Source organism: Eschrichtius robustus, chromosome 19 (genome assembly GCF_028021215.1).
Source record: "Eschrichtius robustus isolate mEscRob2 chromosome 19, mEscRob2.pri, whole genome shotgun sequence".
NCBI classification, from domain to species: Eukaryota; Metazoa; Chordata; class Mammalia; order Artiodactyla; family Eschrichtiidae; genus Eschrichtius; species Eschrichtius robustus.
In genome coordinates, this window is record NC_090842.1 from 69,801,218 (window position 1) to 69,828,473 (window position 27,256).

Consider the following 27,256-nt stretch of genomic DNA (forward strand, 5'->3'; position numbering starts at 1 on the left):
GGCAATCAACAGCTAAGCTCTGGGACAAGCACAGAAGGATGTACCACCTCCACAGGCTATTGCCCGGGTGTGGCCACAGTCATGTGGTTTCCAGTGCAGTGCTCTAGACCATCAGACGTGCTCCCTGTCCGACGCACATCCCTCACAGCCCCATGCCCACGGCCACCAGCATCAGTACCCCCTACTGTAGGCGTCTTGTTACTCGTATTTCAGTCACCTCCTCATAACCCCACTGGTGAGGGTATAATTCCCACCCTAAGGGTGTGGCCAAACACATGACCCCTGACACTGGCCAGATGTAATCAACAGCTATTTATTAACCACATATTAACATGTGGGAGACAACACACAAGGCCATGGGAAGGCCACACGCTGGCGGAGTGAAAAACCAAGGGCTGTGGGATGCAGTCTCTTTGGGATCGAGAGGGTATGGTGCCCTGCTTCCCACAAGAGGACATGATTGGCTTGTTTAAATGACTCTGCAGGCTGGTAGGGAACTGAAACTCACTACAAAGGGATAAGCAGGAACTGTGCCTGCTCCCTTTGATAAAAAGGGTTGTAAGGTTAGGAGACATTACCTGTGAGAAGCATGTGCAGGGAAACTTGCACCACGGCCATTTGAGGGCATCCTTGTTTCACCAGATGCCAAGGCAGCGTATCTATTGGCCTTAATTTTAGAACTTACAACACAACTTGGCAGACAGCATCCAGAATATCCTTGACAAATTCAGAGAGGATCCAGTATGACTACAGACTTCCCATGGTTCCTGTTAGCAACCACAGCCCCAAATCACTCCATGCAGGTCTCATTCAACTCCTTGGCTCAGACGCAGCCACAGAGAACCATGTGTGGATCTCAGCTACCCATGGTCCTATCTGCTTTTTCTGCACTTGCTGTGCCCTCAGAAATCACACCCTTCCTCTGTCCATCCAACCATCATTCAAAGCCCAGGCCCACTGATAACCCACCCCAGGTCTGGTGACTCACAGATGACTGAATTTGCCCCTGATCATATGCACCTGGCTGAATGAAACATCCTAGACTCCACCAAAGTCCTCACAAAGTCTTGGTGAGTCCATAAAATGGTGAAAAAGCACAAGTTTCAGCCTGAGTATATCTTTAAGTATGCACAATTTATGGCAAGACAATTAGTCAATCCTCATTTTTCATGGATTCTGCATTTGTAAATTTGCCTACCTGCCAAAACTGGAAACCCCTCAAATCAATACTTACATTTTTACACTTCTTGGTGGTTTTGTGGTCCAAAATGGCCTCCAAACCTGGTGCTTATGTGCCGCCTAGAGTTCCTAAGCCCAAAAAATGGGCCTTAAAGAAAATACATGTTAGGTAAGCATTGTTCAGGCATGAATCATCATGCTGTTGGCCATGATTTCAGTGTTAACGAATCAACAGTATACAGTAAATGAGTTGTCTTTAAACAGAAACACATGGAAAACCATGTTATGTACTGACCTGTTGACAAAAACATTGTGACCAGAGGCTCTCAGGAACCTAATTCCTGATTTCCCCTAGGAACAACGGCTCTATATTCACTGATTCAGTGAATTAGAGAACATGACTAGCGTGAATGACAACTGACTGTACTTCAGTAAAGCTGTTTAAAAAGCAAAGGTAGGGCTTCCCTGGTGGCGCAGTGGTTGAGAATCTGCCTGCCAATGCAGGGGACACGGGTTCGAGCCCTGGTCTGGGAAGATCCCACATGCCATGGAGCAACTGGGCCCGTGAGCCACAATTACTGAGCCTGCGCGTCTGGAGCCTGTGCTCCGCAACAAGAGAGGCCGCGATGGTGAGAGGCCCGCGCACCGCGATGAAGAGTGGTCCCCACTTGCCGCAACTAGAGAAAGCCCTCGCACAGAAACGAAGACTCAACACAGTCATAAATAAATAAATAAATAAATAAATAAAAGAACGTGAATTTCTAAAAAAAAAATAAAAAAAAAAAAAAGCAAAGGTAACTCTTAAAATTTGTAACTTCCTAATTATTTCACTATGCTTTACTATTCTATACATTCTCAAGGTTATTTGCGTCTACTGTTATCAGTACGGCAAAAACAGAATACAATGAGGTACCTTCTTGGCATCTTTGTCTCTTCAGGCTGCCACAACAAAATACCACAGACTGGGTGGCTTAAAGAAATGTATATTCTCCTATTTCTAGAGGCTGGGAGTCTAAGACCAAGGTGCCATCAGGAATGGTTTCTGGTGAGGCGTTTCTTTCTGACTTCTAATCAACCACTTTCTTGGTGTGTCATTAAATGGCCTTTCCTCTGTTCGTGAATACAGCGAGAAAGTGAGCACCTTCTGGTGCCTTGTCTTCTTCCACGGACACAAGTCACACTGGATTAGGACCCCGTTCTTATGACCTCATTTGTCCTTAGTTATCTTCTTATAGGGCATACCTAAAAACATAGTTACATTGGCTGTTAGGGCTTGAACATATGAATCTTGAGGGACACAATTCAGTCCATAACAGACTTACCTATATTATGTAAAGGCTTTTATTTCTTGTGAACATTCTGGTATTTTAGGAGATTGGGGTTGAAGGTAAAGGACTTTCCATTCACTGCACTCATAAGGCCTTTCTCCAGCGTTAATTCTCTGGTGTCTAATGAGGTGAGAGCTCTGGCTAAAAGATTCCCCACGTTCACTGCACTCATATGGCTTTTCACCAGGGTGAACTTTTTGATGCATGATAAGGTTGTACTTCTTGCTAAATAATTTTCCACCTTCCCCACACTCATAAGGCTTTTCTCTATTGTGAACTCTCAAATGCTCCCTGAGGCTACAGTTTTTTCTAAAGGATTTCCCACACTCACGGCACCTGTAAGATCTTTCCCTCTTGAGGACTCTGGTGCTGAACAAGGGTGTGTTTGGGGCTGCAAGCTTTCATGCACTCTAGCCGGTTGTAATGGCTGTTTACACTGTGGAAGTCCACCACACACTCCGGTCCACTGTTTGACTTCTCCCTGATGTGAGTGGCCTGTTGCTGAAGATGTCCCGAGCTGGCCAGAAAGTCCTTCCCAACATCCTTACAGGTAAAGGACTTCCCTAACACATGGAATTAGCAGCTCTTCAAGAATAAGGCTCTGCTCATGCTGCTTTTGAAGCATTTCTCTCCAACACGCTGCTTGTGCAGCTGATAAAGGTCTGCAGTGAGAGGAAATTGTTTTCCACATGCCCCACACATGTGCAGTTTCTGCCTGTGATGTGTTTCCTGGTGTTCAACCAAGTGCAAACTGTCTCTCAACATGGGTCCACACATCTCACAGAGGTGGGCCTTCTGGGGAGACAGACCTGCTTTCAGAGTCCTATCCTGTGGCATTACTTGGCAGAAATGCTGTGCTCAGAAGATGCCTCCTTATCCTTCACTCCACACCAACAACCTGAAAGAAAGAAATGCTGGTGAAGTGCATGTTGATTCCGGTGAGAAGGGTAACCTGTAGAAAAGTGTGTGTGGGACAAACCCAGGAACAATCAGTAGGATTGTTCTGGGGACCAAAGAGTTGGGTACAGGTTGAGAATGGGTTGCTTAGCAGAACTGGGCCTCTAAAGATCACAGAACAGGGGAGGACTCACGAGGTTAAATACACCACCACTGGGTGCGGCACAGGGAGGAAAGGGTCTACAACTCCTTCCTTTGGAAACAACTCTCTCTGGAGATCTGGTCTTCTGCTGACATGAGTGTGTTATGTAGAAGAGTGTGTTCAGGACCAAGAAAATGCAACTGCAACAGAGTAGCTGGTGTTCAATGACTGTTTAAGAATATGTGTGCTGTACTTCCCTGGCAGTCCAGTGGTTGGGACTCTGCATTCCAATGCGGGGGATGTGGGTTCAATCCCTGGTCGGGGAGCTGGGATCCCACATGCCTTGGGGCCAAAGGGCCAGAACATAGAACAGAAGCAATATTGTAGCAAATTCAATAAAGACTCTGAAAATGGTCCACATCAAAAAAATCTTAAAAAAAAAAAAAAAGTGTGCATGTTACGATGCACATGTAGAGGCCAATGTCAGAGAGTACTACAGGTGGAGAAATGAGAATGGCGAGTGATATGTGTAGCCCACAGATGTGGTGAACAGCCCTGAGCTGGAAGAGCAGAAGTGACAAATAGCAGAGCTGACAAGTTGGTAGTGTCAAGAATGGGAAAGGAAAGGCGTTAGGCTGCCTTTGTCAGCAGCACCAAAATACTACTCAAACAGAATAGGTTTCTGTATGATCTGAGCACAGCTCAGACATCGTGCCTCCCCCAGGGCTAGGCTCCCATGGAATCCATACTGCTGTAGCTGGATTTATGCTACAAACTCAAATGTTTATGTCCCTGCAAACACCATATGTTGAAATCCTAACCCTCAATGTGATGGTAGTAAGAGGTGGGGAACTTTGGCAGGTGATTAGGTCATGAGGGTGAAGCCCTCACCAATGGGATTAGTGCCCTTGTACAAGTGACCCCAGAAAGCCATCTCATTCTCCTTCTGCCATGTGAGGACACAGCAACAAGAAGGCCATTTATGAACAAGGAAGTGGGCCTCACCAGACACTGAAACTGCCAGTGCCTTGATCGAGGACTGCCCAGCCTCCAGACCTGTGAAATAAATGTTTGTTGTGTAAGTACCAGCCTACGGTAGTTTGTTATAGAAGCCTGACTGGACTAAAACAGAAATTGGTTTGAGAAGTGGGATGCTGCTTGCAAGAAAAACCTGAAAAATTAGAAGTGGCTTTGGATCTGGGTAATGGTCAGAGGTTACCAAGAGTTTTGAGGTGCATATTTGCAAAAGTCAATATTGTCAAGAATGCTAAGTAATTCTGGTAAGAGCTTAGGAAGAAAAGAGGGGAGTTATAGAGAAAGCTTCCATCTTCTTAGATGATAATGAGTCATGAACAAAATGTGCATAGAAATATGGATGGTAAATGCTATTCTATTCTGATGAAGTCTCAGAAAGAAATGAGGAATATGTTATTAGACAAGGAACACTGAAGATCCTTTTTATAAAGTGGAAAAGAACTTGGCTGAATTTTGTTCATGTTCTAGTGTTTTATAGAAGGTAAAATGTGTGAGCAATGAAATTTGATATTTAGCTGAGAAAATTTCTAAACAGTGCTGCAGAGTGGCTTGGTTCCTCCTGACTGCTTAGAGTAAGATACAATTAGAGAGGTGACTTGAGGACGGGATTGTTAAGCAAAAAGGAACCAGAACTTAAAGATCTGAAAAACTCTCAGCCTATCCATTTTGAAAAGAATGAGAAGGTGTTTTCAGAAGAGAACACTAAGACTTTGATAAGATTAGCATGCATATGACCCAGGAACCTCATCTGCCATCTCAAAAATGATCCCCCTTAAGGTGATCAGGGACCCTCACGGCTGCCACCCCCACCACAGGCCCAGAGAGCAAGGGCCAAGGGAGAGCAACATGACTCCAATGGGTGGGGCCACCTATCTGGGTCAGGCACACCACGATATTCCTGCTCCGTGCCTCATGGTGGGGCCCCAGCAGAGAGCTGTGGTGTGCTTGGCGGACACATGGGGCCAGGGATTCACAGAGCCATAGCACCTGGACCCAACACCAACAGAGCCACCAACTAAAAGTGCCAGACTGAGAGCCACCGTCATGAGATCCTAATCCAGGAGAGCAGCAGAGGCAGGACTGCTCCCCAGTGGGCCTGGAGGGCAGAACACTGAACCACAGAGGATTATTCTTGAGGCTTAAGGTCCAAAGACATTTGCCCCAGTAAGCTTTGGACTTACTCGGTACCTATCACTCCTTTCTCCCTTCCCTTTAGAATGGGAATTGCTTCATTCTGGGATGGGAATGTCTACCTCATGCCTGTTCCACCACTATATTTTGGAAGCACATAACTTGTTTGGTTATATAGGTTCTCAGCTGGAGAGAAATCTGTTGCAGGGTAAACTGTATTTCAAGTCTCACCAATATCTGATATAAATGATATTTAGATGAGACTTTGGAATTTAGAGTTGATGCTAGAACTAGTTAAGATTTTGGGGGCACGTTTGCTGGCCCTGCAAGGTAGAAATGGTGGCGTAGTAGGTTTTTGTTTTGTTTTGTTTTTTTCCTTTCCACCCACAGGATTTGGGTTTCTGGCTGGGAGTCAGGTTTCTGGAAATCTTCGTGGAAAATTAACGGTATATGCGGTATCTGTCTTCAATAGAGCTAAAAGGAGCCCAAGCCCGTTAACCAGCTGAACAAAAGCTAAGATGGAATAGACCCTTGCTGAGATTTAGACTGGAGAGGTTGTGGAAGTGGGGCTGGGCCAGGATACAAAGAGAAATACGGGGGAAGAGAGAAGTTACTAAGAAGAATCAAGAGATCCTAGCATTCTTATTTGCTGTGTGATCTTAGTCAAGCAACTTATTCTCTATAGGAATTCTTTTATAAAATTTGACCAACAGGACCCACCTCACAGAATTACTGAGAAGAAAAAAATGAGAATTCTATAAACCTGAAGAGTAAGCTTTTAGAAAAATCATCAGAAGGAAGGAAATTGTAGAAATAAAACTGGAAGCATTCAGAATCTTGATGGTGTGCCAAACCAAATGTCAACTGGAGCTCGACCAAAAACTAAAATGAGCAAACCAAGGCCCAGGAAAGCCATGTGGCTGACAGGGTCTTGGTGCTCTGGGCTGGTGTCAGGCCTGAGCCTCTGAGGTGGGAGAGCCAAGTTCAGGACATTGGACCACCAGAGACTTCCTGGCCCCATGTAATATCAATTGGTGAGAGCTCTCCCAGAGATCTCCATCTCAACACTAAGACCCAGCTCCACCCAGTGGCCAGCAAACTCCAGTGCTGGACGCCCCATGCCAAACAACTAGCAAGACAGGAACACAACCCCACCTATTAGCAGAGAGGCTGCCTAAAATCATACTAAGTTCGCAGACACCCCCAAAAAACACCACCAGACGTGGTCCTGCCCATCAGAAAGACAAGATCCAGCCTCACTCACCAGATCACAGGCACCAGTCTCCTCCACCAGGAAGCCTACACAAACCACTGAAACAACCTCACCCACTAGGGGCAGACACCAAAAACAATGGGAACTACAAACCTGCAGCCTGCAAAAAGAAGACCCCAAACATAGTAAGTTAAACAAAATGAGAAATCAGAGAAACATGCAGCAGATGAAGGAGCAAGGTAAAAACCCACCAGACCAAACAAATGAAGAGGAAATAAGCAGTCTACCTGAAAAAGAATTCAGAGTAATGATAGTAAAGATGATCCAAAATCTTGGAAATAGAATGGAGAAAATACAAGAAACGTTTAACAAGGACCTAGAAGAACTAAAGAGTAAGCAAACAATGATGAACAACACGATAATTGAAATTAAAAATTCTCTAGAAGGAATCAATAGCAGAATAACTGAGGCAGAAGAACGGATAAGTGACCTGTAAGATAAAATAGTGGAAATAACTACCGCAGAGCAGAATAAAGAAAAAAGAATGAAAAGAATTGAGGACAGTCTCAGAGACCTCTGGGACAACATTAAATGCACCAACATTTGAATTATAGGGGTCTCAGAAGAAGAAGAGAAAAAGAAAGGGTCTGAGAACATACTTGAGGAGATTATAGTTGAAAACTTCCCTAACATGGGAAAGGAAATAGTCAATCAAGTCCAGGAAGCGCAGAGTCCCATACAGGAGAAACACGCCGAGACACATATTAATCAAACTATCAAAAATTAAATACAAAGAAAAAATATTAAAAGCATCAAGGGAAAAGCAACAAATAACTTACAGGGGAATCCCCATAAGGTTAACAGCTGATCTTTCAGCTGAAACTCTGCAAGCCAGAAGGGAGTGGCAGGACATATTTAAAGTGATGAAAGGGAAAAACCTACAACTAAGACCACTCTACCCAGCAAGGATCTCATTCAGATTTGATGGAGAAATTAAAATCTTTACAGACAAGCAAAATTTAAGAGAATTCAGCACCAGCAAACCAGCTTTACAACAAATGCTAAAGGAACTTCTCTAGGCAGGAAACACAAGAGAAGGAAAAGACCTACAAAAACAAACCCAAAACAATTAAGAAAATGGTAATAGGAACATACATATTGATAACTACATTAAATGTAAATGGATTAAATGCTCCAACCAAAAGACATAGACTGGCTGAATGGATACAAAAACAAGACCCATATATATGCTGTCTACAAGAGACCCACTTCAGACCTAGGGAAACATACAGACTGAAAGTGAGGGGATGGAAAAAGCTATTCCATGCAAATGGAAATCAAAAGAAAGCTGAAGTAGCAATTCTCATATCAGACAAAATAGACTTTAAAGTAAAGACTATCACAAGAGACAAAAGAAGGACACTACATAATGATCAAGGGATCAATCCAAGAAGAAGATATAACAATTGTAAATATTTATGCACCCAACACAGAAGCACCTCAATACATAAGGCAACTGCTAACAGCCGTAAAAGGGGAAATTGAAAGTTAACACAATAATAGTAGGGGACTTTAACACCCCACTTTCACCAATGGACAGATCATCCAAAAAGAAAATAAATAAGGAAACACAAGCTTTAAATGACACATTAAACAAGATGGATTTAATTGATATTTATAGGACATTCCATCCAAAACCAACAGAATACACTTTCTTCTCAAGTGCCTATGGAACATTCTCCAGGAGAGACCATATCTTCAGTCACAAATCAAGCCTTGGTAAATTCAAGAAAACTGAAATCTTATCAAGTTTTTTTTCCGACCACAATGCTATGAGACAAGATATCAATTACAGGAAAAGAACTGTAAAAAATACAAACACATGGAGGCTAAACAATACGCTACTAAATAACCAAGAGATCACTGAAGAAATCAAAGAGGAAATCAAAAAATACTTAGAAACAAATGACAATGAAAACACAACGACCCAAAATCTATGGGATGCAGCAAAAGCAGTTCTAAGAGGGAAGTTTATAGCAATACAAATCCTACATCAGAAATGAGAAAAATCTCAAATAAACAACCTAACCTTACACCTAAAGCAAATAGAGAAAGAAGAACAAAAAAACACAAAGTTAGCAGAAGGAAAGAAATCATAAAGATCAGATCAGAAATAAATGAAAAAGAAATGAAGGAAACAATAGCAAAGACCAATAAAACTAAAAGCTGGTTCTTTGAGAAGATAAACAAAATTGATAAACCATTAGCCAGACTCATCAAGAAAAAAAGGGAGAAAACTCAAATCAACAGAATTAGAAATGAAAAAGGAGAAGTAACAACTGACACTGCAGAAAAACAAAGGATCATGAGAGATTACTATAAGCAACTATATGCCAATAAAATGGACAACCTGGAAAAAATGGACAAACTCTTAGAAAAGCACAACCTTCCGAGACTGAACCAGGAAGAAATAGAAAATATAAACAAACCAATCACAAGCACTGAAATTGAAACTGTGATTAAAGATCTTCCAACAAACAAGAACCCAGGACCAGATGGCTTCACAGGAAAATTCTATCAAACATTTAGAGAAGAGCTAACACCTATCCTTCTCAAACTCTTCCAAAATATAGCAGAGGGAGGAACACTCCCAAACTCATTCTATGAGGCCACCATCACCCTGATACCAAAACCAGACAAAGATGTCACAAAAAAAGAAAACTACAGGCCAATATCACTGATGAACATAGATGCAAAAATCCTCAACAAAATACTAGCAAACAGAATCCAACAGCACATTAAAAGGATCATACACCATGATCAAGTGGGGTTTATCCCAGGAATGCAAGGATTCTTCAATATATGCAAGTCAATCAATGTGATACACCATATTAACAAACTGAAAAATAAAAACCATATGATTATCTCAATAGATGCAGAAAAAGCTTTCGACAACCTTCAACACCCATTTAAGATAAAAACTCTCCAGAAAGTAGGTATAGAGGGAACCTACCTCAACTTAATAAAGGCCATATATGACAAACCCACAGCCAATATCGTTCTCAATGGTGAAAAACTGAAACCATTTCCTCTAAGATCAGGAACAAGACAAGGTTGCCCACTCTCACCACTACTATTCAAGATAGTTTTGGAAGTTTTATCCACAGCAATCAGAGAAGAAAAAGAAATAAAAGGAATCCAAATCGGAAATGAAGAAGTAAAGCTGTCACTGTTTGCAGATGACGTGATACTATACATAGAGAATCCTAAAGATGCTACCAGAAAACTACTAGAGCTAATCAATGAAATTGGTAGAGTAGCAGGATACAAAATTATTGCACAGAAATATCTTGCATTCCTATACACTAATGATGAAAAATCTGAAAGAGAAATTAAGGAAACACTCCCATTTACCATTGCAACAAAAAGAATAAAATACTTAGGAATAAACCTACCTAAGGAGACAAAAGACCTGTATGCAGAAAACTATTAAGACACTGATGAAATAAAGATGATACAAACAGATGCAGAGATACACCATGTTCTTGGATTAGAAGAATCAACATTGTGAAAATGACTGAACTACCCAAAGCAATCTACAGATTCAGTGCAATCCCTATGAAACTACCAATGGCATTTTTCACAGAACTAGAACAAAAAATTTCACAATTTGTATGAAAACACAAAAGACCCTGAATAGCCAAAGCAATCTTGAGAAAGAAAAACGGAGCTGGAGGAATCAGGCTCCCGGACTTCAGACTATACTACAAAGCTACAGTAATCAAGACTGTATGGTACTGGCACAAAAACAGAAATATAGATCAATGGAACATGATAGAAAGCCCAGAGATAAACCCACGCACATATGGTCACCTTATTTTGATAAAGGAGGCAAGAATATACAATAGAGAAAAGACAACCTCTTCAATAAGTGGTGCTGGGAAAACTGGACAGCTACATGCAAAAGAATAAAATCGGAACACTTCCTAACACCATACACAAAAATAAACTCAAAATGGATTAAAGACCTAAATGTAAGGCCAGACACTATAAAACTCTTAGAGGAAAACATAGGCAGAACACTCTATGACATAAATCACAGCAAGATCCTTTTTGACCCACCTCCTAGAGAAATGGAAATAAAAACAAAAATAAACAAATGGGACCTGATGAAACTTAAAAGCTTTTGCACAGCAAAGGAAACCATATACAAGATGAAAAGACAACCCTCAGAATAGGAGAAAATATTTGCAAATGAAGCAACTGACAAAAGGATTAATCTCCAAAATATACAAGCAGCTCATGTAGCTCAACAGCAAAAAAACATCCCTCATATCCCTAGATTCCACAGCCACATGCCCATGGCCGCCACCACCTTAGGGTCCACACCATAGGCATGTCCTTGGTCTCCCCACATTACTCGTGTCTTAATCAACACCTCTTCACCCCACTGTTGAGGGTGGAATTCCCAGTGTGTAGTTATGGAGACAGCCAAACATGTGACATTTGACACTGAACTTATGAGACATACAGCAGTTTATAAATCACATATACTCACAGCCTGAGAGAGGAGGACACACCACACTACACAGGGCCACATGGAGGTTGTACTCCAGAAGAGAGGCTGTACACTGGGGGCTGTGGGACATAAGCTTTGTAGTATCAAGAGGGAGAAGTGTTCCTTGGTTCCCATGGGAGGATGTGATTGGCTTTGTGCAAAATTCCATGGATTGGTAGGAACTGAAACCTGCTACAAAGGGATGAACAGGAACTGCTCTGGTCTCCTTGCTAAAAAGGTGGTATCTGGTAGGAGCAGAGTGGGGAGGGCAACTTGCACTGAGGACATCTGAGCCATCCCATTTTCTACCACCCATGTTAAGGCTACCCATAATGGGCCTATGCTGCAATTTGGCAGATGACATACAGATTATGCTTGACATAGTTTCCACTTGACTGTGTTGGTTCCATAAGCAGCCATGGAAATGTGGAACAAGTGATGAGTCTATGGAGGGGTTTGATGGGCTCAGGTTTCCATGTACCCCTGCCTGGCCCTGAAGTCTGGGATAGCTCCTTAATCTCTGAGCCTCAGTGATCAGTTCGCCTTTTACAAGGTGTCCCTGTGCCTACCACCCTCCCCCACTTGCCACCACACTGTCAGAAACAGGGCCCCACCAGAAACCTAGCAGGACCCTGAGGGGCTCCTGGGTACAGAAGCCTTTCTGTGTCTTGCGTTTCTTGTTTGTAGGTCAAGGGATACGCATAACAATATCCTTGAGCTCTACTGCAGAACTAAAACCCCCAACAAATAGAAGACGCTAAGTACCTGATGAAGCATTCTTCAGAGAAGATCAGGAGACCACCTGAGGCCAGATTAAAGGAATGCAAGCCTTGCTCACACCCTGATCCTTAACAACAACCCCGCTCTTCAACTGCTGCTATAAAACTCCTCACCAAATTCCCCCGGGGTTGGGACAACAGGTTTTCAGGGCACGAGCCCACTGTGTCCCCCCTTGCCTGGCAAAGCAATAAAGCTATTATTTTCTGCTTCACCGAAAACTGTCTCCGAGATTCGATTCGGCACCTGTGCACAGAGGCCAAGCTTTTGGCATCACACCCACGGCCGCCTCACCGTCCTGGACACCGGGGCCTGGGCTGCGAGCACAACAGCAGGCGCCCCGCACTGGGGGCTTTAGTGTCTGCTGGGGTGAGGGCGGTGAGGGCCCGGAGGACAGGCATCTACCTGAGGCGGGTCCCTCAGCACCACCGCTGCCACTGGGGTCTGTGGGCAGAGCGGGACCCGGATCGGCAGTCCCTCTCCCAGGCCTGGCGCGGGGCATCAGGGCGGCGTCGCCGAGCCTCAGACCCGCTTTTGTCCTGGGGGAACAAGGCCTCTTCTCGGACCTTCTTGGCCGTCACATCGGTGCAGACCCAGCAGTCTGGAGCCAGAACAGACCCAGAGCAGTTAAAATGGCCGCCACGAGAAGGAAACCGGAAGTCCCTCCCTTATGACTTGCACCTGATACGGAAACGCCCCTTTTATGAGACTTTGATTGGCTGAATGGCGCTGCCGCCCTTCGTGGAGCGTTCTGGGTAATGTAGTTCCTGCAGAGCCACTCGCCGCGTGTGAGGATTCTCCCCGCTGACCTCTAGTAAAGAAGGCAGAAAAAAAAAAAAAAAAAAAAGAAGGCAGAGCTCCGCTGCCAGGGGCGCTGGGAAATGGTGCGTCTGGGTTCCCGGGCAGAGGAGGGACTTCGCTCCTTCTTGAAGAGGCCATACTCAGATTTCTGGGGAGCCCTTTCTGCAACTGATCGCGCAGGTGTTTGGAGACGTATTAGTTTGGACTCCCGGGAAGCTCAGCGTGCTCTGAGAGGCTAAACAAATTCTTTCAGACGCCCCCAAAGTCTACAGATACAAATGAACCTGTCATTCCATAGAGTCACAAAAGTTGTGTCCCCGGGTATAGGAAACTCATAAAAATTATCGTATGCAATTCAAGCGTCAAAATTATAAAAATTCAACCATGTTTAGGAATTCAAGAAATTATCTTTAACAATCATACGGCAATGATCATAGACAAAAATAAATTAACTATGTAAGTTTGAAGTAATTGCTGTGAAGCAAATTGAGATATAAATCTACAGTAAAAAAACAAACACAGGGACTTCCCCGGTGCCGCAGCGGTTAAGAATCCACCTGCCAATGCAGGGGAGATGGGTTCGAGCCCTGGTCCGCGAAGATTCCACATGCCACGGAGCAACTAAGCCCGTGCGCCACAACTACTGAGCCTGCGCTCTAGAGCCCGCGAGCCACAACTACTGAGCCTGCGTGCCACAACTACTGAAGCCTGCGCACCTAGAGCCCGTGCTCCGCAACAAGAGAAGCCACTGCAATGAGAAGCCCACGCACCGCAACGAAGAGTAGTCCCCGCTCGCCGCAACTAGAGAAAGCTTGTGCAGCAAAGAAGACCCAGTGCAGCCAAAAATAAATAAATTAATTAATTAATTTAAATAAATAAATAAATATGGTCTGGGGACTTCCCTGGCAGTCCAGTGGTTAAGACTCCACGCTTCCAATGCAGGGAGTGCGGGTTCGATCCCTGGTCAGGGAACTAAGATTCCACATGCCGAGTGGTGTGGCCAAATAAATAAATTAATAAGGTCTGCAGCACTGAAGTACACAAATGGTAAAATATGAATTTAGACCTCCTCTTCAAACTATACACAAATATTAGTTGCCAGTAAGGACACTGGTAGATTCCAAACCTTGGGGCAGCTGCAGGGAGACTGCAGTCCTGCAGTGCCGGGCAACAAAAAGACTAAGGCAGAGGAATGCAATAGAATGTTTAATGCCCTGAGAAAAATCGGAGCAAGGGTGGGGAGTGAGACTATTAGGGAAATTAAGACATTTAAATGCAGCATAGGGACTCCCCTGGTGGCGCAGGGGTTGGGAGTCCACCTGCCAATGCAGGGGACACGGGTCCGGGAGGATCCCACATGCCTCGGGGCAGCTGGGCCCAAGCGCCACGGCTACTGAGCCTGCGCTCTGGAGCCCGTGAGCCACAACTGCTGGGCCCATGTGCCTGGAGCCCGTGCTCCGCAGCAGGGAGAGGCCACCGCAATGAAAGGCCCAGGCTAGCCTCAACTGGAGAGGGCCCGCACGCAGCAGTGAAGACCCAATGCAGCCAAAAATTAATTAATTAATTAATTAATTAACTTTAAAAAAAGACTAAAAGGCTTTCAATCCTACTTTTAAAAAATAAAAATAAATGCAGCATACTGTATATGGTAGAACTGGTGAAACACACACACACGCGCGCACACACACACACACACACACACACCAGGGAAGATGCATGTCTGGAAAAAATCTGAGAAAGCCTGAAGCCTTCACACTGGGTTGATTAGTAAAGGTCTTTCCCTGCATGGAGCCAGTCCCTAAAGACTTGGACAGGTGGCTTAATGTAACAATTAAGAGAGCGACAATCCCATCACTTTTGCGTAATCACAAGAGTGACATCTGTCATATTCAAAGACCCACACTCAAGAGAAGGGAACTACACAGCTGTGTACACCAGGGGGCAGGAGTCTTGGGGCCATCTTAGAATTCTGCCTGCCTCAGTGATTCTTGCTAAGACACATCTGCCTGAGAAGATTCATGCTCTTCTCATTTGCTTGATACTTGATAAAAAGCAGTCCAGGGATTTCCCTGGCAGTCCAGTGGTTAGGATTCAGCGCTTTTGCTGAGGTAGCCCAGGTTCAATCCCTGGTCGGCAAACTAAGATCCTGCAAGGTGCGGCCAAAAACAAAAAAGAAAGAAAGAAAAAGAGTGTATATATATATGTATAACTGAGTCACTTTGCTGTACAGCAGGAATTAAAACAATGTTGTAAATCAAATATAACACTTGTCTCTTGAGTATTGGTCTTTTGAGTGGTGAGCAGCTGAACTTGAGTTCGGTACCAGCCTCCTCAAGTTACACTAATCTTTTTTTTCAACATTTTCATTGCCCCCAAGAGAATCCTCCTACCCACCAACCATCTTTCCCTTTTCTCCCCTCCCCTGGCACCTAGAACCACTTATCTACTTCGACCTTCTATGGATTTGCCTATTCTAGGTATTTTGTATAAATGGAATCATACGATGTGTGGACCTTTTGTGTCTAACCGCTTTTACTTAGCATAATGTTTTCAAGGATCATCTATGTTGTACCATGTGTCAGTACTTCCTTTTCCTTGCTTAATAACATCCCACTGTATGGAGAGACCACATCTTGTTAATTTGTTTATCGGTTGATGGACATATGCGGTGTTTCCACCTTTTTGCTCTTATGAATAATGCTGCTATGAACGTTTGTGTGAGGGTTTCTCTTGTGTGCAGATACATATATTTTCAATTCTTTTGGATATATACCCAGGAGTGGAATTGCTGGGTCAGGTAGTGACTCTATGTTTACCCTTTCAAGGAACCATCAGACTGTTTTCCACACCAACAGCACCGCTCAGATTAAATCCTGCCCCTTTTGTTTTGTTTCCACAGCTCTCGGTGACTCCCAGCTTACAGCACTCAGTACATCTGGCAATGCTTTATAGCTCTTTGCCCGCAGACCTATTTCCTGAACCAGGTCCCAGATCCCTAAAAACAAAGGTTACTGTCTGCTGTCATATTCATTTTGACATTCTCAGTCTTGTTATACATAAAATGGAAGCGAGCTTCTGGGATTAACAGATAATGTCACTGGGGAGGCTTTGTTTCATGAAAGTGGTTTCCTCACATGGTCTGGGAGACTTACCCGAAGAAACTACTGTTTAGGAGTGAGAAAAGAAAATCCTGACAATTTCTCTTTCACACTTACGAAGTTGGATTTTTTTCTTTTCCAATTAAGTTATATTTATTCATAAACTCTAAGAACTAGGAAGCAAGATTGCTATGAATTGCTATGAATAAATTCATATGAATTTATTTCCTGTTTTTACGTCTGGTGTTCTTCCTTTAGAGTGCTCTTGCACAAGGTTCTCCAGGAGCAAGTCATGCTCATATTCTGTCATGTCACTGTTTCCTCCACACTGGCTGGCATGTCCTGCCTCTCTTTCATTTCTTTTCACAGACGCCCCGGATTTGCGGTATGTATAGCATCCTTTATTTCTACTTCCTTTACCAACTTTTGCTCTGTGTTCAATCTCTTCTTTTCCATATGTTTTCTTCTTTTTGATCTAATGACTAAAATGTAGATGTAACATTATTTAGATACTAATAAATCAGGAATTAGAGACAAAAGAAGTGAGGAAATATATGGAAAAATAAAGGAACAAACAATGGAATTTTCAGGCTTTCATGAATGTTATTTGTCTGATAAGGATGGTGAAAATTGCATTTCGAAATGATTTTCCCACTTTCTGTATTCAAGCTTTATAAATATCCAGTTTTAAAATTTTATAATATTGTAAATCAACTATACTTCAATTTTTAAACATTTAGAAAAGTTATAATTCAATGCAATGAAAATACATTAAAAAATATTTTCTAAGAGTACAAGGGCGGTCTGCCTCAGTAAGCATCAACTATCTCTTCTACTCTTGGCCTCTCAGCCTCTCTCTGACTATCTCTGGGGGTTAGAGAGCAGATCCATGCAGCGGATGCTTAATAGTATTGAATCAGACAATGAAATCTACATCATTTTGCTCTAGAATTTTTTTAAGCAAGTACTGAAGAATCTCAGAACTTCTACAAAATCAGGTTTCTATGAGCATATATGTTGTTCTCTCCTCACAAGGATTTGCAGGGGTAGTGGGCAATTCTCACGGAGGCGTCTCTGACCTGGGGGTAGTAACATCTGTTTCGTGGGCCTGCATCTCATTTCCACATCAGACTGAGGCAGACAGCGCAGGAGGGCATTTGCCTGTCTGTGGTCAAAACTCGGCAACAACACGACACTGATAAGTATGTTTAAGGGAAATGTTGAGTCCAGGAAAAGTCTTGTATCCTGAACTCTCTTTTCAGTCCTTGGAATTGCCTTGCAAAAGGAATCAAACAACCACACAGCTGTTTGCCCCTCTGTGTAATTTGATGTGAATGGCTCATTCCTGCATGTGTGGCTGTAAATATTCATTAGCTTTGCCTTTGAAAACCCAACCATCATTGTCAGCTCAGCTTCCCTTGGATTTTGGATCTGACAAGATAAATTTGTTGACCCTCTACCTGAATGAATGAACTTTTCCAGTTCCTTGTCACTCTCTGGAAGGAGGTGCGTGGACTCATCCTGGCCCTCATCCTCAGAGCCCTCCTCTTCATCTCCTAATAATGGTATCTTGACATTTTTATAGAGCGACGCAAGTTGTTGTTTTTCCTCAGCCTGTACCAGTCGACTGGAGGACAAAATAGATAAATTTAAAAGCACAATTTTCCCACTAAATCATACTCTCTTAATCTTGTGACTTTCTGACTGAAAACGGGTCACTAGTACATGGGGGAGGAGGCAGAAATAGACTTAAACCCAAATAATTATAGAACTCAGATTGGGGCTGACACGCAGAAAAGGGGCGACTGATTTGGAGCCAGGTGACGGGAATGGGGCACTCGGGCTGGGCACAAACCTCCATGATCAAGTTCAATAACATCTTAATGCAATATTTTACAAAAGAAAAATTAATGCCAAGAAATCCATGAGGAACACAATGTCAACATTTTAAATAAATGTAGCATAGGTACCGCTGATTTTTCCTTTCGCTTAGTCTCCAATATGCTTTGGCCCGACAACGTCACTGATCATGTATTTAAAATGTTGATATTTTGTTCATCATGGATTTTTGAGGGCATTAATTTAGACTTAAAAATATTGCAATAAATTATTATTTTTCTTGACTACTGAGTTTCTTGACTACTGCACCCCCTTAAATTTTGCACCTGAGTTGAGTGCCTCGCTCTCCCCACCCTAGGCCCAGACTTGGAAGTGGATCATTGAACAGATATTTCTGTGTGAAGTGAAAATGGGTAATAGAGTGTTCTACTTTTTCCTAACATACTTACCTTCCTAATTGTGTTTGACTCATGTAATAACAAACCATTTTAGGGTTAGCTTATTTGTGTTCTAAGGGGCTATGATGGAGGAAGGGATGTAGGGGGAACATTCCAGAATCATGCTCTGTAGCAGGAAGAAATGGCCTGATTGTAAACACTGTTACAGATAATCAGGAAGCTGGAACAGGACCAGATTTTGGGTGAAGAGAGTGAGGTGCTTTAGGTGCACAGTTTAAGGGGGTGCCAAAAAACTCAGTAATGGAGATAAATATTTTGACTTAATATTGTAAAAAATTAAAATGAGGGGATTCCCTGGCGGTCCAGTGGTTAGGACTCGGTGCTTCCACTGCCTAGGGCCCAGGTTCAATCCCTGGTCGGGGAAATAAGATCCTGCAAGCCTCATGGTATGGCCAAAAAAAAAAAAAAAAGAAAGAAATGAATAGGGAAAATCCATGATAAACCAAATATCAAAATTTTAAAGACAGGATCCATCAGTGCTGTGATGAACCATATGGGAGACTGAGTCAAAAGGGAAAATGTGAGTCCCTATATACATGTTTTTATGTATTATTTTACGGTTCTTCTTTTCCAAAACATTAAAGTAGTTGAAATATATTTTAAAAATTGAAAAGTGCTGTATCAAAACTCATAGCATTATTTTAAGTTTAAATACTTTATCTTTACCAGAAACAAAATTTATTATAACTTTACTTTCCTGGTTTAAGTGAAATCAAACTCACCAATATATTTTCAAAAATCTACTTCTGGAAAAAATTAACCACTAAAAATTATGTAAAAACATGTACTTTGGGGCACATATTTTTCCTTTTGCCTCAGGTCCTAAAATGTCACTAGGGGGTAACACAAATATAAAAGCTGTAAATGTTGACATTAGCTCAGTAATTTAATTGGGCACTGAAATTCCAGGAGGATACGTTGTAGTGAGTTACTTTAGCAATCTTCATATGTTAACATCTTTGTCTAGACTAATGAAATAAACTGAAATTCAGTTACATAAATTGAGTCATAGATAACCCAGAACCAAACATACTGGGGACACTCTCTCCTTAGCAAAATTTCTTCAATTTTACCTTTAATTTTGCCTTCATTTGACATATTCCAAGTGGTCCTAAAATGGCTACCTTAAAAAATATCCCATACATGGCAATACGTTTCCCATGTACACACTTAATTCTGATAGAGTAAATAATTTAGTACTTCCTCAAGCTGTTTCTGATGGGATATAATGGAGTCCTGGAACTAAATCCTAGAATAAGAATCAATGTGTTGGTCCTGATCAGAGTAGCATAATGTCACAGTGCGGCTCGCTTTCGTCTGACACTAATTTCAAAATGATCACATAACCTGAGCTTGACCACAAGCTTTATTTGTGCGAACAAGATGAAGTGTCTTCCCTAAACACTACTATTACCCCTACTATTGCATTGATAATAAGTTTCTAGTGAAAGAGAGAGTGGTCACTCTTTTCTGCTTTGCACTATTAAGATTCCCTCCAAAGTATCAAGTTCACTCTAGAAAGCCACATTTTGGGAGGATGACAGCATCTCTGACTGTGGCTTTCAAACATTTTTGATCATGATCCACAGTAAGAGATAAGATTTACCTCACAATCTTGAGTCTGAAAAGGTTGAAAATCAGCATTTACTTTTTGTTGTTGTTGTTGTTTACTGCGTTGGCTCTTTGTTGCTGCACGCGGGCTTTCTCTAATTGGGGTGAGCGGGGGCTACTCTTTGTTGCGGTGCGTGGGCTTTCTCATTGTGGTAGCTTTTCTTGTTGCAGAGCACAGGCTCTAGGTGCACAGGCTTCAGTAGTTGTGGTGCGTGGGCTCAGTAGTTGTGGCTCGCTGGCTCTAGAGCGCAGGCTCAGTAGTTGTGGTGCACGGGTTTAGTTGCTCTGCGGCATGTGGGATCTTCCCGGATCGGGGCTCTAACCCGTGTCCCCTGCATTGGCAGGCGGATTCTTAACCAGTGAGCCACCAGGGAAGCCCAACATTTACTTTAATACTTTCTATTCTACTAAATTGTATTCTGTTCTGTTTCTTTTTTGTTTGTTCGCTTGCTTTTTTTTTTTATTAATTTCTATTTTTACTTAAAAAATTCTTTTTATCCAGTTTCTTTTAAATTTTTTCATTTATATCATGACCCAACGTGAATATAGCCCATATTCTGAAAAAGACTGTCTGAAAATGTATAATGACCATAATAATTTAAGGATTATAAGAATTATCACCATCATCATCATTACTATCACAAAATAATAACCTAGTTAACTTATGTCTTACTTAAGGATGGTACAAGTTATTTAGCATAGACTTACTATATCATGTAGGAAATAGTGATCCCACATATCAGGGCAATACTGAAGGCTATACACGCAATTGTAATTACTTGAGCAAGAGCAGGTCTATGAGGAATCAGCGCTAAAAATGGAGAAAAAAAGTTCTCATAAAATCTCATTTTAGGTGTGACTATCAGTTAATATATTTGTTAATCATATTGTTTTGGCAGAATGGGAGAGAAAATCAGAAATAACCTTAAAAATAGTATTCTTAACTAAAAAAAAAAACAAAAACACAGAGGCTAGATTGTACAGCCTGTGTGAACAAATATAATTTGAATTCCCACCCAATCTCTGATTCCTTTTTCCATCTGCCTCCTGTCTTTGGTCAAAGCCCTCTCTTATGAGACTGGATCCCTGACTTAGTACAGCAGAACCGGCCATCGATGTAGCTGAAAGGAGAGTGGCCTTAGTTTTACAACTCAAGTGTTGCCTGGATGGTCTTAGGTTGTGTAGTGCTGTTACAAAAGGAATATTGTAGGGCAATTCAGAATCTAATTCCACAAACCTGTATTGGGGTTGGTATTTAGGCCCACTGAATGTGCTACAAAACCTTGGATGCTTTTTGTAGGCTCAGGTGTATCACTTCTCCCATTATCTGAAATAAAAATAAATAAACAGAGCTATTGTTGGTACAAACTGAACAAAAGAGCAATTGACTAAGTACATTACTCAACCACTTGTAGGAACTTCCCTGGTGGTCAAGTAGGTAAGACTCCACGCTCGCAATGCAGGGGGCTCGGGTTCAATCCCTGGTCAGGGAACTAGATCCTGCATGCTGTAGCTAAAGAGTTTGCATGCCGCAACTAAGATCCCATGTGCCGCAACTAAGATCCCATGTGCCGCAACTAAGATCCCATGTGCCGCAACTAAGACACGACACAGACAAAATAAATAAATAAATATTTTTAAAAAAAACCACTTGTAAAAATCTGACAAATTGAAGTGCCTACTCCTTGTCGCAAACGTGGCCTTCCCTCACTTTCTGTCCCTTCACTGGTTCAACGACTGAGCTGAGAAATACTTTGAGATTCATACCTCAATGTGAAGTCAGCCTGACATGACAAAAAGGATCTGGACTGTAAAAATGCTTGCAGATTAAACGCTTAATTGTAGACTTTAGGTGTGGCATACATAGATGTTCATTCTATGATTCTCTCAACTTTTCTGTGCTTTCAGATTTTCTTAATGAAATATTAGGTTGGGGAGGTATGGGTTACAGTCGGTTTCAATACAATGACTCCTGAAAATTGGTTGTTGGACTTGGCAATGGGAAGGTCATTGGAGACCTAGTCAAAGGAGATATTATCGATGTGCATGAGTGAAACAGGTTCGAGAGAGAACAGGGGGAAAGGAATTGGAGAGAGCAAGTTTTGGAAATTTCCTGAAGTGTTTTGCTGTCATGGAGGGAAGAGAAATGGGGGCAGCTCCCAGAGGGGACTGAGGGATCAAGAGACGAGTTTTGTTTTTTAATATGGGAAAACCGACAACATGTTCATATAAGAACGGGGATGATACTGTTAAATACTGTGATGTTCCTGGAAAGGGACAGAGAATTGCCCAGGGTGTCCCCAGTTGACCTGAGGGGATGTTAGCTGGTGCACAGGTCGGGGGTCAGCCTTGGCCTAGACAGCAGGAAAAATGAGAAGGTACAACTGGGCTAGATCAGGGGATGCAGACACTCTGTCAAGTGCTTGTATTTTGTCAGTGATGGAGGAAGCAAGGTCATCCCCTAAGAGCGAGCCTGGGGTAGATATGTTGGGAGTATTTGTGGGATGAGAAAAATAGACGAGAAAGTCACCAAGCAAAAGGGGAGGGTAAGTGAACTAAGGAAATGGAGTAGCTTTCTTTCTTTCTTTCTTTCCTTCTTTCTTTCTTTTTTTTTTTTTTTGCCGTGCCACGTGGCTTGTGGGATCTTAATTCCCTGACCAGGGACTGAACCCGGGCCCTGGCAGTGAAAGTGCTAAGTCCTAACCACTGGACTGCCAGGGAATTCCCTGGAGTAGCATATTTTAAATAAAATTCCCAGAAATGGAATTGTGGGGTATATCGACTCTATTTTCTTATTTTCTATATCTTTGATGGTCTACCATTTGGGGCCTTCATCCTGGGAAAGCTCCACGTCTCAGGGCTGGCTACTTCCCAGAGACAGCAAGCGACTCCCCTGTGGTGTCTTTGATATTCAAACCAACAATCAAACCCTCACACACCAGGCCAATACTCCCTCTGCCCTGAATCACCCCAGGGCCTGGTACTGGACACCTGAGAACCACTCTTATAGCCCAGGGCCCACCAAAATTATTCAAACTATGCAACACTAAGCTTACTCCATGTACCTACCCCACCTCACCCATTCCTTCCCTCAAAAACCCCAATAGAAGCTCTGGGTCATCCTCTCCCCTCTCCTCCTCCTGCCTCCTAACCCACTCTGGTCCTTCCCCACATGGCCCGGCATGGTGTGCCATGCCTTCTGTTTCTAGGATTCCGTGTGTATAAATGTCTTCCTTCATGACGATCATTTCCGTGTCTGCGTGTCTTACCATACCTGATTAAAACAAATCCCAGGGATATTTCAACACTCTGGGTCAAAAAGTGAATGCATTCTTTTTATAAGAATTGCCAATTGCCCTCTGTAGAAGTTGTACTCATTCCTAGCCTACAAACAAGATATGAGATTATCTTTCCCTACTCCTTTGCCAGGAGAGTTTGTTGTGAAATATTTTGCCTATTTTCAACATGATAGCTGAAAACTGGAATTCTAGTGTATTTTCAATGTGTATTTTCCTTATTGTGAGGTAGGCAACTTTCCACATAACCAAGAGCTGAAGGTTACAGGAGAAAATGGGAGTCTTCCAGTGATCTGACTAGAAAAACAATTCTGTCTCTGTCTCTGTATCAGAAGCTACACTTGGGACCCAAAGCTCAGGCATGGCAGAGGTCTCAGTGAACCTCTATTACCATCTCACAAGACAGGTTAGTGTCAAAGTAAGGACTAGAATGTGGGCTTTCTGATACCTTGGCCCGAACTCCTTTTCTGGGCTTTGGTGCTGGGGGGTGGCGGGGGGTGAACTGGGAAGTGAAATATTATAGCTGAGCTTTAGGAAGGGTAATAACGTCTTTGGGATGGATGGAGGGATGGATTAATTGTGGGTTTGGTTTTTTTTTTTTCCTGTATTTCCTGATGCTTTGACCTCTGTGCTATTTTCTAATCTGCCCCAAGCAACATCATTACTAATCCAACCATGGGGCGGGGGGCGCCTTTTTCTAATTTGCACAAAGGGGCTGTACAGGTTAGTGACAAGCAGCACGGGGTGCCCTCTGGAGCCACACAGCACAGCAGCTTTGTGAACGTCCATGGATCCCACCCACCCTCTCAGATGCCTTGACTTACCAGTACGCCCTGGGAATGGCGTGGGTGTAGTACGTGCTGGAGCTACACGGCCGTTGAAGGGGATCAAAAAGAAGAGACAGGTTTAAGATGCATTTAGGAAAATTAGGATGTAACTTGGTATTAGATGAGGGGGCCTAAAACGTAGTTTCCAAATAGCTAAGTTGGTAAATGTTCTCAATAAGTTTATTCCAGTGCCTAGTATTGATAGAAATGCGCGGCTTAATTTGCAAAAGCATGGTGCTCTGCTTGCATCCAGTGTTTCCTCTGATGAATCTGGACCATTAAGAACACAATGCATTTGGGTCCTGGTCTGCTTTTGCAGTCACGCAAGCTGGGAAACCTCCTCCCAAGCTGAGGACCTGGAGAAACTTAGCACAGAGCTGAAGGGGGCTGTGCTATCATCAGGTCAGAGAGCCGGGGCCAGGGAGGGCCCAATAGTCACAGCCCTTCTGTCACCCAGCTTACAGAGAATGAAGAGTATAGGATGTAATTTCCAAGCAATGCTTATCTAGTTTTATTATTTTATGGACCATGCTACTAACAAATATACAAGAAGAGACACATTGGGCTTCCCTGGTGGCGCAGTGGTTAAGAATCCGCCTGCCAGTGCAGGGGACACAGGTTCAAGCCCTGGTCCGGGAAGATCCCACATACTGTGGAGCAACTAAGCCCGTGTGCTACAGCTACTGAGCCCGTGCTCTAGAGCCCGCAAACCACAACTACTGAGCCCACATGCTGCAACTACTGAAGCCCGCGTGCCTAGAGCCCGTGCTCCACAACAAGAGAAGCCACTGCAATGAGAAGCCCGTGCACTGCAACGAAGACCCAGGCAGCCAAAAATAAATAAAATTTTTTTAAATCTTAAAAAAAAAAAAAGAAGAGACACATTGATATAGCACATAAGAGGACCCCAGAATACAGTTCTCATTTCACTGAACGAGTACTAACAATGACTCATCTCTGTGTTTTGAGAAAGCTCCTTGAACGTGAGATAATTGAAATTCCTTAGCGTACAGTGTGGGCTTTTTGGTGACATTTGTGGGTCTTTGTGACTGTATATAACCTGGAAAAGAAAACTTGTAGCAGTGAAATGTAATTACTCCTTTTTACTTCCTCTAAAACAAGTGAAAACATGCTTGAAGTGACCCATTAAGTGTGTTGTCTGTCCAACTGGTTTGAACTCACCTGCATAAGGCAAGCACAAATGAAGTGGGAATTCCATTAAAAACAAAAATAAAATGGTGAAAGAACTTTGAACCTTGTCCATCGTTCCAAAACTGCTAGTTTGTTATCGTATGGATGAAAGGAAGTATTTAGTTGTAGGCTAGCATCTGTCCTATATTTCTCTGAGCAACTAAGGAGCTCTTCTCGCTACAGAATGTTTGGGTTCTGACTGGGAACCACCAGTGTGAGGTCAGCTCACGTTGCCACATGGAATTCTTTCATGGAACCAAGTCAGCCAGTGGGGAGCCTAACAGAATGAGTGAGCGCGTTGGGAGGGATGCTAAGCTCTTGGGTACAGGTGTGAATAAGACCAGGTCCCTGCCCTCAGAGACCGTCCAGATTAGTGAGGAGGCAGAAAGAAATCAATTATAATCCCATGTGAGGCCTTCCCTGGCAGTCCAGTGGCTAAGACTCCGTGCTTCCAGTGCAGGGGGCCCGGGTTCGATCCCTGGTGGGAGAGCTAGATCCCGCATGCACGCCACAACTAAGACCCGACACAGCTAAATAAATAAATAAATATTTAAAAAATAATAATAATTCAATGTGACACATCATAAGAAGCCAACAGAGAAAACAGCAGGGCTCTGTGTTCAAATGCCTGAATTCTAACCCTCATCTCTGGCTTCCTAGATGTTTGAGCTTGATCAAGTTACTTACCCCTCTGAGCTTCAGTTTCCTCATCAGAAGAATAGGACAGGAACTAATACCTACTTCACAGGGTTACAGCGATGGCTCAATAAGGGAGTCCACGCAAAGCTCAAAAAGAGTGTGGGCACTGAACGTTAGTTTTGGTTGTAAAATGGGAGAGTATAATATTTGCAATAAAGCAATTCAATACTCCTCCAGCCTCTGGGGGTGCTGTTCAGAAACCTAGACCCAAGTGGCCATCTCCAGAAGTTTCTTTAAAGGAGATTAAATGAATCATCTGAAAATGTGGAAATAGGATAGAAAACTAGATGGCATGGAAGAAAGTTGTCCCCTGGACGTGCCCTTTGCCCATCTGGTAGTTCCCACAATACAGAAAACAGGTTTTCATTCCTCCTACCAATTAGAATAAGTGAACAGACCAGAGACCTTTCGAGGCTTGTAAAGTCCCCTGGGGTTAGGAGTTGGTTCCTCGTGTGCTCTGCCCCAAAGGGCAGCTCCTTCCTGAATGTGAGGAGATGACAAGGCAGGCCTCCAGATATACGCCCGCTGTGGGCCATGAAGTTTCTTGCTCTGCTCTTACAACAGCCCAATCTGCCTTCCTCCCATCCTGCCATGCCCGGGGGGTGAGCCAGGTAAGAACAAGCGCCCCATGCTCTCTCTCTAAATCCCGCAGTCTCAGAGTCGCCCCCAATCAAGCCCGTCTGGATGAGTTCATCTGCTGTGTCTCTTTGAACTTAGTTTGGGGCTCCCTATCGGTACTGTGACCTTTAGACTGGATTTAGGTCTCTCAAGCTCCCCATGGACACCACTGTCTTTGGGGCTGGTCTGGGATATCAACTGCCCAATGGTCACTACTGCCTTGCCCAATCCTTTCCGATAGGTCTGTGAACACCTGGCTCTTCCTAGACTTGGTTCTTACAGTCTGTGCACCCAGCCCAGCTGGATGAATCCTACAAGCATCAGAATACCACTGTGAGTTAATAATGCTGACAGATGTGTAGAGAATAATACCATGTCAAGCTATGAGGATTAGGCCAAGAGATAAGATCTTTCATAATGTCACCAAAACCTTTCAACAGATTCCCTTAAATCCAGAGGTGCCTGACCTGTTCTCTTGGCTTTCTTCCAAAGTAGGGTGTACGGTTGCAAAACTGTGTTCCCAACCTTCGTCATATGCCTTATAGGACTATTCCTCAT

General features: G+C 43.1%; 1 protein-coding gene and 1 long non-coding RNA gene across 2 annotated transcripts; both read right to left on the reverse strand.

Moving 5' to 3' along the window:
- Positions 1–2,018: 2,018 nt before the first annotated feature.
- On the reverse strand, positions 2,019–12,888 carry LOC137752598 (uncharacterized). The gene is made up of 3 exons (XR_011071210.1): positions 12,666–12,888; positions 2,502–3,405; positions 2,019–2,421 (listed from the first exon to the last, which is right to left on the reverse strand). It is a non-coding gene; the product is annotated as an uncharacterized lncRNA (long non-coding RNA).
- Positions 12,889–12,961: 73 nt separating this feature from the next.
- C19H19orf18 (chromosome 19 C19orf18 homolog) lies at positions 12,962–25,454 on the reverse strand. Its single transcript, XM_068527204.1, has 8 exons — positions 25,334–25,454; positions 25,132–25,250; positions 22,325–22,421; positions 20,776–20,878; positions 17,620–17,786; positions 16,580–16,641; positions 14,188–14,275; positions 12,962–13,071 (listed from the first exon to the last, which is right to left on the reverse strand). Exons 1-8 carry the CDS (start codon positions 25,452–25,454, stop codon positions 12,962–12,964), a joined length of 867 nt encoding a protein of 288 aa, XP_068383305.1.
- Positions 25,455–27,256: the final 1,802 nt, after the last annotated feature.